The sequence below is a fragment of the Dendropsophus ebraccatus genome, chromosome 5, assembly GCF_027789765.1.
Source record: "Dendropsophus ebraccatus isolate aDenEbr1 chromosome 5, aDenEbr1.pat, whole genome shotgun sequence".
NCBI lineage: Eukaryota > Metazoa > Chordata > Amphibia > Anura > Hylidae > Dendropsophus > Dendropsophus ebraccatus.
Genome location: NC_091458.1, coordinates 39,825,230 through 39,837,895, shown reverse-complemented (window position 1 = coordinate 39,837,895; position 12,666 = coordinate 39,825,230). Strand labels below are relative to the sequence as shown.

General features: G+C 45.3%; 1 protein-coding gene across 1 annotated transcript in view; it reads left to right on the top strand.

Annotated features, from left to right (window-relative positions):
* The window catches only part of STARD13 (StAR related lipid transfer domain containing 13), a 225,193-nt gene that overhangs the window by 55,838 nt on the left and 156,689 nt on the right, over positions 1 to 12,666 (top strand). Inside the window, exon 3 of the mRNA XM_069969910.1 lies at positions 12,219 to 12,252. Coding sequence (XP_069826011.1) covers positions 12,219 to 12,252 — 34 coding nt within the window. The remainder of the gene's footprint in view (positions 1 to 12,218; positions 12,253 to 12,666) is intronic.

Below are 12,666 nucleotides of genomic sequence, written 5' to 3'. Positions count from 1 at the left end.
TTTTAAGGCTATGTTCCAACACACAGTATTTTTGCTCAGTATTTTGCAACCAAAACCAGGATTGGATTGAAAACACAGAAAGGCTATGTTCAAATTGAGTGAATGGCCGCCATTTAATGGCAAATAACAGTCATTATTTCAAATCAACGGCCATTGTCTTAAATTAACGGCAATGATTTGCCATTAAATGGCGGCCATCCATTGTGACGATATCCCTTCCCCACTATGATGTAGCCCTGTCAATTATAATGGAGACATGTCACAGAGGGGAGGCAAAATGTTAGTTTTTGGACCATTTTATATCCAACTTGTGCGCACATAGCCGCATTTGTGTGTAATTAGAGTAGATGGCTTACTAGTAACAACCCAAAAATTCTCTCTTTAAAGGTGATGTGACCTGGTCATCTCTCTTGGCCCCCGTCAGAGTTCCTCAGATACTTACACTTGTCTATACTTCCTTCTTTCAACCTGTCTACATGAGGGACAGTTCACATGCTGCCTAGTATACCCTTACCTCATGACAAGTGTCATTGTCACAGTATATTCAATGCATTTAGTGTTATGACTGGTATATAGAGAAATCTCCTAAATTCCCTCTAGCGAAAATGTCCCATTATTTTTCCCATAACTTTTGCAAATAAAAGTGTGGACAATAGATTATTCACCATATGAGTTATTACAGTCAGTAGAAAATCTTGCAGCAAATCTTTATGACCTTTCAGGCTTCGGTTTGCTATTTCTCCTATTGCAATGTATGTTATGTGCAGCAACCATCATGTGTTTGAAAGGGTCGATGACAGACTAATGCATTCCTCTGCTCCTGCCCTTCATATATAGCTGCAGTTACCACAACAGAGTCCAGGATGATACAAATCATATCACTGCCTTCACTTACTTCAATATGGAGATATTTCTGGAACTCTGTAAACAATTCTCCATATGAAATTGTCAAGACGCTAAATATGAGCTGCATTATAGAGGAACAATACATACTCTAGGCCTTCAAAAGAGAATATGTACTGTATCATGTATTTATTGCTATCTGGTCACAGCATTGGATACCTTAGGGCAGCGGGTACAGCCATAAAAAGTCTTAAAGGGGTACTCCAGCGTGGGGGCACTTCTGCGCTGGGACTGGGGACGAGGTGGCCGAGGGAAAAGACGTCCACTCACCTCCCCGTTCCATCGGCGGGTCCCGCATCGCGGCGTTCTGGTGCCCGGTTCCCGGCCGCTTCCGGGTGTATGACGTGGGCTCGAGACGTGACGTCTCAGGTCCGCTCAGCCAGTCCATGAAGGAGGCGGGATAGCAATGCACACTATTTTCACTTAAAATAAAAAAAATTTTTGCTTTGATTTTATTGTATGTAAACCCAGCCCTAGGCTTTGATCCCACACAGTATTTTTGCTCAGTATTTAGCAACCAAAACCAGGAGTGGATTGAAAACACAGAAAGGCTATGTTCCACACTTTTAAAATTCAGTGGACAGCTGCCATTTAATGGCAAATGATTGCCGTTATTTTAAAACAATGGTCATTGTTTTATGAAATAATGGCCGTTATTTGCCATTAAATGGCAGACATCCACTTAATTTCAACAGTGTGAGAACATAGCCTTTCTGTGTTTTCAATCCACTTCTGTTTTTGGTTGCAAAAATACTGGGAACATAGCCCTAAAGTCCATTATTTATTAGTTTTTTGAGGCACAAAACACTGTTTTAGGCTGTTCAGCCGTTCTCCTAATATGCAGGAGAATAGGATTCTTGCCACAACCCTCCCCCTGCCCTCCAGTTGCTGATTGACAGGTGACTGCCTATACACAGCATGGATAGATAACTGCCAATCAGCTGGTGGGCGGAGTTTTCTGCTTCTTATGAACATACAGGACTACTGGGCTCATGCACATAATGGAGAGGAACACTTATTGTCCATGTTATTTTGGAGGACATCTCTGGATCAGCTGCACAGAACAATGATACATCATTCTGTTCAGCTTCTCTGTTACTAGTATATACTACTCTTAAATAGGCCAGCATAAACCTACTGACAGAGGCTCTTTAAAATAGCTGCAACCAAAAGGGTTTTAAAAAGCGTCCGTCTAACCTAAACTAATGGCCATCATTGTAAGGACAGCCGCCATAGTATGTTAAACAACGGCCATTATTTGAAACTTAAAACAACTACTGTTACTCTGAGTATCAAATAACGTCCGTTGAAGATTGATGTATGTACATGGCCTAAAGGTGGATTCCTATATGGCAGATTTTGTAACTGACATTTCTGCAGCTGTCTCATTCATCTTAAAAAGGAACTTTTTAGTGCTCACCGTCACCATCACAATGGATTGGTTCATTGCAAGTTTCTTCCCTATTAAAGTCTCCGATGCAGTGGTATGTTTGTGGGATCATGTGATTTAGTAGGTCAGAAGCAGGGGATGGGTAGCTAGGTTATGACACCCTATTATAAATGGATCATTTGAACATCATGAATACTTTTCCTCATCCCATGTGATTAGAAACAGACGGGAGATTAATCTCCCAGTGAAGGATTGTAAAAAGTCTCAGCTTTATTTAGAGAAAATATTTGCATTAGGATTAGTGTAAAAGTGGTGCATGGGTCACGTGAATGAGCTTTAGGTGAGGATGAGGTTCACTGATCGAAGGGGACTAACTCAAGGATTAGTGCGAGTGTCTGGGATGGATCAGTAGAAGTGGCTTCACTTCGGGAACTTTCTGGTGGACGGCTCATTCTAGCATCAATGTATGACTTGGGAATAAGGATGAGGAGATATGATCGATAAGAGACAGAGTATTTCCAGGCTAGAAATAGCTGACATATGCATGATTGATTACTACAAAAAAAATATTAAAAAAAATCAGCATAGAGCAATGCTATAATAAACATATTCATCTTTATGAGAAGCAGGGCCGGTTTTAGACTAAATGTGGCCCTGGGCAAAGTTGAAGGTGGGGCCCCAAATGCTGAAATATTGTAGCAGCAATTTAAGGTTCCCATACACTTGTTGGTGGTACCTGCTGCTCGTGGTGGGTTCGGCCATCAGTGTAGGGTGAATGGGGCTCTTTGTACAGTCCTCTGACATGATATCAGTGGACATATGGGGTTGGGCTTGATGGAAAATCAACCTCTTTGTTCTCAGAGAGACAAGCCGTCATCAGATCTGTCTGGCTATGGCTTACCCCTCCTATAGAGAACACAGAAATGCTCAGCTGTGCCAAACATTCCTGTGTATGGGGAGGACAGGGCCAGATGAGAGATTATATCTCATTAGTGATGTGTGTGCAGCCCTTGCTGTATATAGTGAACAATGAAGATATATACTACCTGATCACATTCCCCGGTGTCCTCAGGCCGTGTCTGTGGGATCCCCCAGTCCCAGCTCTCACTTCTGGTCCTCTCTCTGAGGTGACAGGCCGTTCAGACAATCACTGGCTGTAACAAACAGACAAGGCCTGAGGACACCGGGGAACGTGATCAGGTAAGTAACAGCTTTATTATGTTATACGCACAATCATCAGACAATGATTTTTACACTTGCCAAAAGACAATGATCAGCTGATTACAGTTGTCTCTATATACACAGAGCGATATCTGCCAGGTTAGGACAATTTTTGCTCTGTATATTAGGGCCCTTAGTCACATTGAGTCAATTCAGAAGGTTACATGCCGGGACTGCCGCCACATGCGGGGACTGCCGCCACATGCGGGGACTGCCGCCACATGTCAGGACAGCCGCTAGTGGTGTAAACACAAAAACTACTTGTATGCATTGTTTTAAAAAATAAAATAAAAAATCACTATCAGGACCAAATATTACCTCCATACCGTTATTGAAGAAAACTTTACTATATATAGGCCAATATTACCACCATAAAGTGACCACCCCATAATGACACTATATACACGCCAATATTAGCACCACACCATGACCGCCACATAATGATTCTATATACACTATATACAGACCAATATTACTACTATAGACTGACCACCGCATAATGACTCTGTATACACTATATACAGACCAATATTACTGCCATAGAGTGACCACCACATAATAACTCTATATACACTATATACAGACCAATATTACCACCATAGACTGATCACCGCATAATAACTCTATACACAGACCAATATTACCGCCATAGACTGACCACCGCATAATGACTCTATATACACACTATATACAGACCAATATTACTGCCATACAGTGACCACCGCATAATGACTCTATATACACACTATATACAGACCAATATTACCGCTATAGACTGACCGCCACATAATGACACTATATACAGACCAGCACACACCATGACCACCACATAATGACTCCATATATACACCATATACAGACCAATATTACCACCATAGTGTGATCACCACATAATGACTCTATATACACACTATATAGAGACCAATATCATGTGGCGGTCACTGTATGGCGGTAATATTGGTCTGTATATAGTGTATATAGCGTCATTATGCAGCGGTCAGTCTATGGCGGTAATATTGGCCTGTATATAGAGTCATTATGTGGTGGTCACTCTATGGCAGAAATAACTCTACATACACACAGACCAATATTACCACCATAGACTGACCACCACATAATAACTCTATATACACACTATATACAGACCAATATTACTGCCAAAAAATGATCACTGCATAATGACACTATACACACTATATACAGACCAATATTACTGCCATGGAGTGATCACCACATAATGACTCTATATACACTATATGCAGACCAATATCATGTAGCGGTCACTCTATAGCGGTAATAATGGTTTGTATATAGTGTGTATATAGAGTCATTATTCATTATGTGGCGGTCAGTCTATGGCAGTAATATTGGTCTGTATATAGTGTATATAGAGTCATTATGTGGCGGTCACTCTTTGGCGGTAATAACTCTCTATACACACTATATACAGACCAATATTACCCCCATAGACTGACCACTGCATAATGACACTATATACGGACCAATATTACCACCATACAGTGACCGCCACCTTATTTTTTTCTCAATAAAATACACGGTATTGCCTTAGTGACATCATCATACACTATACATAGGAGCTGCAGCCAATCATCAGCCTCAGTTACACTATACATAAGAGCTGCAGCCAATCACCGGCCTCAGTGGTCACCTGCAGCAATTACATAGGACTGATGAGGCCAGAGAATGGCTGCAGCTCCTATATACAGTGTATTTACCTCAACACTTGGAGTCAGCAGTGCTAATACACACGCCATTATATAGATAGATAGATAGATAGATAGATAGATAGATAGATAGATAGATATTGTAGGGATCTTCCCGGGGGATGGTGTGATTTGACACAGTTCACAGCAGACTTGGCTTTGAAAATAATAGCTTGGCGTTTATTTGTGGCATAAACAGTCCAGCAAAATAAATACAGCAACACTGTGCTTTAAGAATAAAACAAAACGTCCTGCCCGTCTGGGCACTTACTAATACACAGGTCACCTTTCTGACACTTCCATAGGTGGTATCGCGGGGTATGAATAGGCCCCAGCAGCGGCAGTATTCCTTGCTCCCAGGAAACACAGCAAGCAGGCTGTTCACCCCTGGCTGAGAGCAATACCCTGTAGCTCTGTGAAGCTTTTAACTTGTTGCAGGCTCAACAGGGCACACCTGACTGCAACAACCGAACTGGATCGGGGGGAAGGGAATGGCAGGTCCCACTACCAACCTACCCACCATTCCAGTAAATCCAGGCCCGGAAAATGGAAAGAACAACTCAGCAGCATAATACTGCTGAGTGACAGATCTCTCCTGGATTCACCATCTCACCATATGCAGTAGCCTGGGTGAGATGTACCTCCCCTCGAACACTTTCCCAGTGACACTTCTACATATCCCCCCCCCTCTTTTTCAGACCGGAGGGCTGAGCATTTTGCCCCCACAGACAGTGTACCCTTGATAGGGCGTCAGCATTCGCCTATAATTTCCCTGGCCTGTGTTCCACCGTAAAATTAAAGTTTTGTAGGGACAGAAACCATCTAGTCACCCTTGCATTTTTCTCCTTGTTTAGCTTCATCCATGTTAGGGGGGCATGGTCGGTCACTAACTTGAATTTTCTGCCTAGCAAGTAATACCTCAGGGACTCTAGGGCCCATTTCACTGCCAGACATTCTCGCTCAACAATGGCGTAGTTTTTCTCGGCCGGGGATAGCTTTCTACTCAAGTACATCACCGGGTGCTCCTCGCCATTCACGACCTGTGAGAGGACGGCACCTAACCCTGTGTTGGAGGCATCTGTCTGTACTAGAAACTCTCGCCTAAAGTCAGGGGTAACTAGCACAGGTTGTTGGCACAAGACAGACTTAAGGCTTTGAAAAGCTTTCTCAGCCTCTGGAGTCCATGTCACCACTGCGGACTTCGCACCCTTTGTCAGGTCAGTTAGTGGGGCTGCAACTGAAGCAAAATTCGGCACAAACCTACGGTAATAGCCCGTAATACCCAGGAAAGCTCTGACCTGTTTCTTTGTGAGGGGTTGAGGCCAATTCTGTATTGCCTCAATTTTATTTAGTTGTGGTTTCACTAACCCCCTCCCAATAATGTATCCCAGGTATTTGGCCTCCTCTAAGGCTAGTGCACACTTCTCTGCATTGATGGTTAACCCTGCATCACTTATGGCATCTAACACCGCCTGGACCTTACAGAGGTGACTTTCCCAATCCGGGCTAAAAATGACCACATCATCGAGGTAGGCAGCGGAGTAATCACAATGTGGTTGCAGGATCAAGTCCATCAACCTCTGAAAAGTGGCAGGGGCTCCATGTAACCCGAATGGCATCACTACGTATTGGAAGAGCCCATCAGGGGTGGAGAATGCAGTCTTCTCTCTAGCCTCCGGAGTGAGTGGGATCTGCCAGTAGCCCTTAGTGAGATCGAGGGTGGTTATGTACCTGGCATTACCCATCCTTTCTATCAACTCATCTACCCTGGGCATGGGGTAGGCATCGAACTTGGAGATCTCATTTAACTTTCTAAAGTCATTACAGAACCTCCAAGTTCCATTGGGCTTTGGGATTAGCACAATCGGGCTGGACCACTCGCTCTGGGACACCTCAATGACTCCTAGGTCAAGCATACGTTTTACCTCGGATGATACCGCCTCCCTCCGTGCTTCTGGTATCCTATAGGGCTTGAGGTTTACTCTGCTTCTAGGCTCCATTTCAATATGATGACTAATGAGATGCGTACGCCCTGGTAGGTCAGAAAACTTGCCTTTATTTCTCTGCAGGAACTCCTTAGCTTCCTGCTTCTGGGACACTGATAGAGTGTCACCAATCCTGACCGGAGGGATTGGTGGTGACAGATGACCAACAGGCTTTGTCGCCACCAAGGATTCCCTGTCTTTCCAGGGCTTGATCAAGTTTATGTGATAAACTTGGAAAGGCTTCCTTCTACCTGGTTGGTGTACCCTGTAGTTGACCTCACTGACCTTCTCTACAATTTCATAGGGACCCTGCCACTTTGCTAAGAATTTGCTTTCTACCGTGGGAACAAGTATGAGTACCCGGTCACCTGGGCTAAATGTCCTGATTCTCGCAGAACGATTGTAAATTCTGCTTTGGCCCTCTTGCGCCCTCTGGAGGTGTTCCTTTACTAGGGGCATTACAGTGGCTATACGGTCCTGCATTTGTGCTACATGCTCTATAACACTCTTGTATGGGGTGGACTCACTTTCTCCATGTCCCATGCCCACTTTCGCTATATCCAATAAACCCCTAGGGTGACGACCATAGACCAATTCGAAGGGAGAGAACCCTGTGGATGATTGGGGCACTTCCCTAATAGAAAACATCAGATAAGGTAGTAAGTGATCCCAATCCCGACCATCCTTTTCCACCACTTTTTTTTAACGTATGTTTCAGGGTTTTATTAAACCTCTCCACTAATCCATCTGTCTGGGGATGATATACAGAGGTACGTATATGTGAGATTTTAAACAGTTTGCATAGCTCTTTCATCACCTTTGACATAAATGGTGTACCTTGGTCAGTCAAGATCTCCTTGGGGATCCCCACCCTGGAAAACATATAAAACAATTCCCGTGCAATTGTTTTAGATGCAGTGTTTCTTAGGGGTACAGCCTCAGGATAGCGGGTCGCGTAGTCTAACACAACTAGAATGTACTGGTGTCCCCTTGCCGACTTTACAATGGGACCCACCAAGTCCATTGCGATCCGGTCAAAAGGTACCTCTATGATGGGGAGTGGGACCAAAGGACTGCGGAAATGCGACACTGGGGCGCTAAGCTGACATGTGGGGCACGACTCACAGTATTTTTTATGTCAGCATAAATCGCAGGCCAATAAAACCTCTGGAGGACTCTCTCCTGTGTTTTATCTGTCCCCAAGTGGCCCCCAAGGACATGATTATGGGCCATGTCCAGTACCTGACGCCGGTACGGCTTAGGCACCAGAAGCTGTTCCACAACCTCATCATTAATCTTAGTGACTCTATAGAAGAGATCATTAGTCATAGAAAAATGTGGAAACTTTCTCTCAGCTTCTGGTTCCTGAGGTACCCCATTCACAACCGCAACCTGTTCTCTCGCATTTTTGAGAGTGGGGTCCTGCAACTGTGCAGTACCAAAATTATCCCTAGACACCCTCTAAGTCTGGAACATTCTGCTCAATGGGAGGAGCCTCTTCCTCACCAGCCAGGACCTGCAAAGGAAAAGCATCATTCTCATCCTGTACATTTTTATCATTTACCGTGGGTAATGCCATAGACTTAGGGGTATCCTCACTCCTTTCAGGGGATTGTTGTTTTCCCCATAGAGCCCAGAACAATGGAAAATCACGCCCCAATATCACATTATGCATAAGGTTTTTAACCACACCCACTTCATACTGTACAGCGCCTAGGTCAGTCCCGACATTAGCCAGCACTATAGGGTAAACCTTTGTATCACCATGTATGCATACCACGCTCATATCTCTTGCTGGCACAAAGTCCCCAGTCACCAGACTGGCATGCACCAAGGTGACAAGGCTTCCTGAGTCCAGCAACGCCTTAACAGGGAAGTCATTTACAGTAATGTTGCAGACTTGCGGTTCAGTCTCTAGTCCAGGGACTGCAACACATGACGGTTCCGCAAATAGCGACTGACGCCGGCTAGCGTCACACTCCATGGGCTCAGTGGTAAGAGGGCAATGGGCAGACACATGTCCAGTCTCATGGCATCTCCAGCACTGGATAGGGCCTGGTCTCCTTGGCAGGGAGTCCTTTTTAGGGCCACTTAGCCACCTGGGACCATCACCAGTCTTTTGCCCTTGAGACACCGCCTGAGCGCTCTTCCCTCCACACTCCCCCAATAGATGGAAGTCTCTTACCAGCTGAACGCAGATATCTGGCACTCCGGGGAGGTGAAGGTGCTGCAGGAACATCACGGAGGTAGTCCTCTGTCGCCTGGAACCTCTCCACAAGGTTGACAAGTTTGTCGGCACTCCTAGGGTCACCTTGTCCCACCCAGTGTTGTAGATCAGCCGGAAGTGCTCGGAGGTAGCGATCCATCACGACCCTCTCTAGGATCTGGGCAGGAGTAGAAGTGTCTGGCTACAACCACTTTCTTGCCAAATAAATCAGGTCGTACATCTGGGACCTCGCTAATTTGTCCAGACTGTAGCTCCAGTTGCGGACCCTCCGGGCACGGACAGCAGCAGTAACTCCTAGTCGGGCCAGTATCTCTGCTCTTAGCCGAGGATAGTCCTTGACCTCTTGCTCACTGAGGTCATAGTAGGCCTTTTGAGGTTCGCCTGTTAAATAGGGCGCAATGACCTCTGCCCACTCAGTGGAGGGTAACTTTTCTCGCTCAGCCACACGCTCAAAGACAGTTAAGTAGGCCTCAACATCGTCATCAGCCGTCATCTTTTGCAGCGTTGTTAAGCCATCGCCTGTTCATGGCGCAGGTTAGCGTCTGTCAGAGCCTGTTGTTGCAGCCTATTAGCCTGCTCATGGCGCAGGTTAGCGTCTGTCAGAGCCTGTTGCTGTTGCAGACTCACTTGCATTAACTGCTTCAACATCTCCTCCATGTTGCTTGTCTGTTTTTGGAGTGAAGCCGCAGCCTTCACCCAGGACATAAGCAGCTGTAGTTGATGCACACCGTTGCCCCTAGCAACTGTTTTGCCCGCTCTGCAGCACCAATTGTAGGGATCTTCCCGGGGGATGGTGTGATTTGACACAGTTCACAGCAGACTTGGCTTTGAAAATAATAGCTTGGCGTTTATTTGTGGCATAAACAGTCCAGCAAAATAAATACAGCAACACCGTGCTTTAAGAATAAAACAAAACGTCCTGCCCATCTGGGCACTTACTAATACACAGGTCACCTTTCTGACACTTCCATAGGCGGTATCGCGGGGTATGAATAGGCCCCAGCAGCGGCAGTACTCCTTGCTCCCAGGAAACACAGCAAGCAGGCTGTTCACCCCTGGCTGAGAGCAATCCTCTGCAGCTCTGTTGAGCTTTTACCCTGTTGCAGGCTCATCAGGGCACACCTGACTGCAACACCCGAACTGGATCGGGGGGAAGGGAATGGCAGGTCCCACTACCAACCTACCCACCATTCCAGTAAATCCAGGCCCGGAAAATGGAAAGAACAACTCAGCAGCATAATACTGCTGAGTGACAGATCTCTCCTGGATTCACCATCTCACCATATGCAGTAGCCTGGGTGAGATGTACCTCCCCTCGAACACTTTTCCAGTGACACTTCTACAATATATACACACACACACACACACTCACACTAACACATTCATGAAAACACATTATACAGATCCAAACCATCCAGTCCACACACTACACACATGTAACACACACTACATTCATCCATTATACACTTACATTCATACACACACTGCATGTACAGTATACTTACCCCCTCTAACAGCATGCTGGGTGTAGTTGTCCTTGTCCATAGCAGCAGCAGAAGGCTGTGATCCTCACCCTGCAGCCCTCTCCTCTATCGTCCCGACTGCCACATCAGTCTCACCAGGAAGACGAGGAAATCACATGGTACAGAAGGGAGGGGGAGGGGGAGCTACACTCCGGAGCCCAGCATCCTGTAGCCTCTGTGTGACCCCTGATAGCAGCCATAAGCTGCAGCCAGGGATCATTGACAGAGGCTGCAGGACGCTGTCTGTGCGGTCCTGCACCTAACACTCACTGTAACTGGGGCAGGGGGCCCCTTGGGGATGGGGGCCCTGGGCAACTGCCCTCTTTGCCCCACCCTAACGCCGGCCCTGATAAGAAGTCACCAAACACATGAAAATGCATAAAATGGTGGAAATTAGTAAACCCACACCGAAGGTTCATCTTGGGTACTAACCTAATACTTGTATAAATGTTTAGAAGATACCATAAAGGTTATATACACCAGTCTAAACCTATTAACACAGGTTAAAGGGAACTTGTCACCGAGACAATGTCATCTATCTTTCACCATCATGTTATAGAGCAGGAAGAACTGAGCAGATTGATATATATCTTTGTGGCAAAAGATTTAGTATAACTTGTAACATTTTGATTCAAATACATGATCATTCTGTAGCAAGGAGTCTGGTGGGGGTGTCTCAATGGACTGGACGAAGTCTTTTCCCATAAAGATATATATCAATCCGCTCAGCTCCTTCTGCTCTATAACATGATGGCGATAGCTTAGGTAGCATTTCCATGGTGGCAGGTTCCCTTTAAATTGTCATAGTCATTTAGCAAAACTTTTAACATGCCATTTTAATCGCTTGGGCGTCTAGATGTTCAGATTCCTATTGCTCACTAGAATGAGCCAGAAGAAGCGTGTGGCTTAGGTTATCTCGACAGCTCTCTGTCCAGTTGCAGGACATGTGCTTCATTGTAAGTCTATGGATTTTGTGTCCTGCAACTGATTAGAGATCAGTCGTTTCCCTCGGCCACCTCCTTCCCGGACCCAGCGAAAAAGTGCACCCCCCCCCCCCCCGCGCTGGAGTACCCCTTTAAGGGTCTGCAAGATAGATTCATCCTCTCTGATCTCATGATATACTTGGTAGTAGAGGTGTCTGATGTGTCTGGCAGCTGTTAGTCCTCACTTGCTCCATTAAAATAAATTTTAGGTGTAAGTGAATATTACAATTACAAATATTTATATTTGTTTTTTTTGCCCTAGGTTAATGCCGAGATACTGGACTATAACGTGACTGGTAAGTGCCTTAATATTATTATTATTATTATTATTATTATTAAACACTATTGGCCTTATGGATAACAAATATGTAACCCATAGACCTTCACACTACCAGGATCCGCAGCGAATTTCACGCTGCAAGTTTGAGCCAGAAGAAGCGTGTGGCTTTGGTTATCTCGCCAGCTCTCTGTCCAGTTGCAGGACATGTGCTCCATTGTAAGTCTATGGATTTTGTGTCCTGCAACTGAATGGAGATCACAGCGAGCTGAAGAGGGAAGTGCACAGCCGCACAATTCTCCTGTTTGAAAAATTTGACCAAAACACATTTGACCAAGCTGTATATGCGTGTGGGGAAGCCAAGAAGAATAGTGGTCAGCCACACAGGCTTTTGGGCAATGCGATTATTTTAAAGGGGTACTCCAGCGGGGGG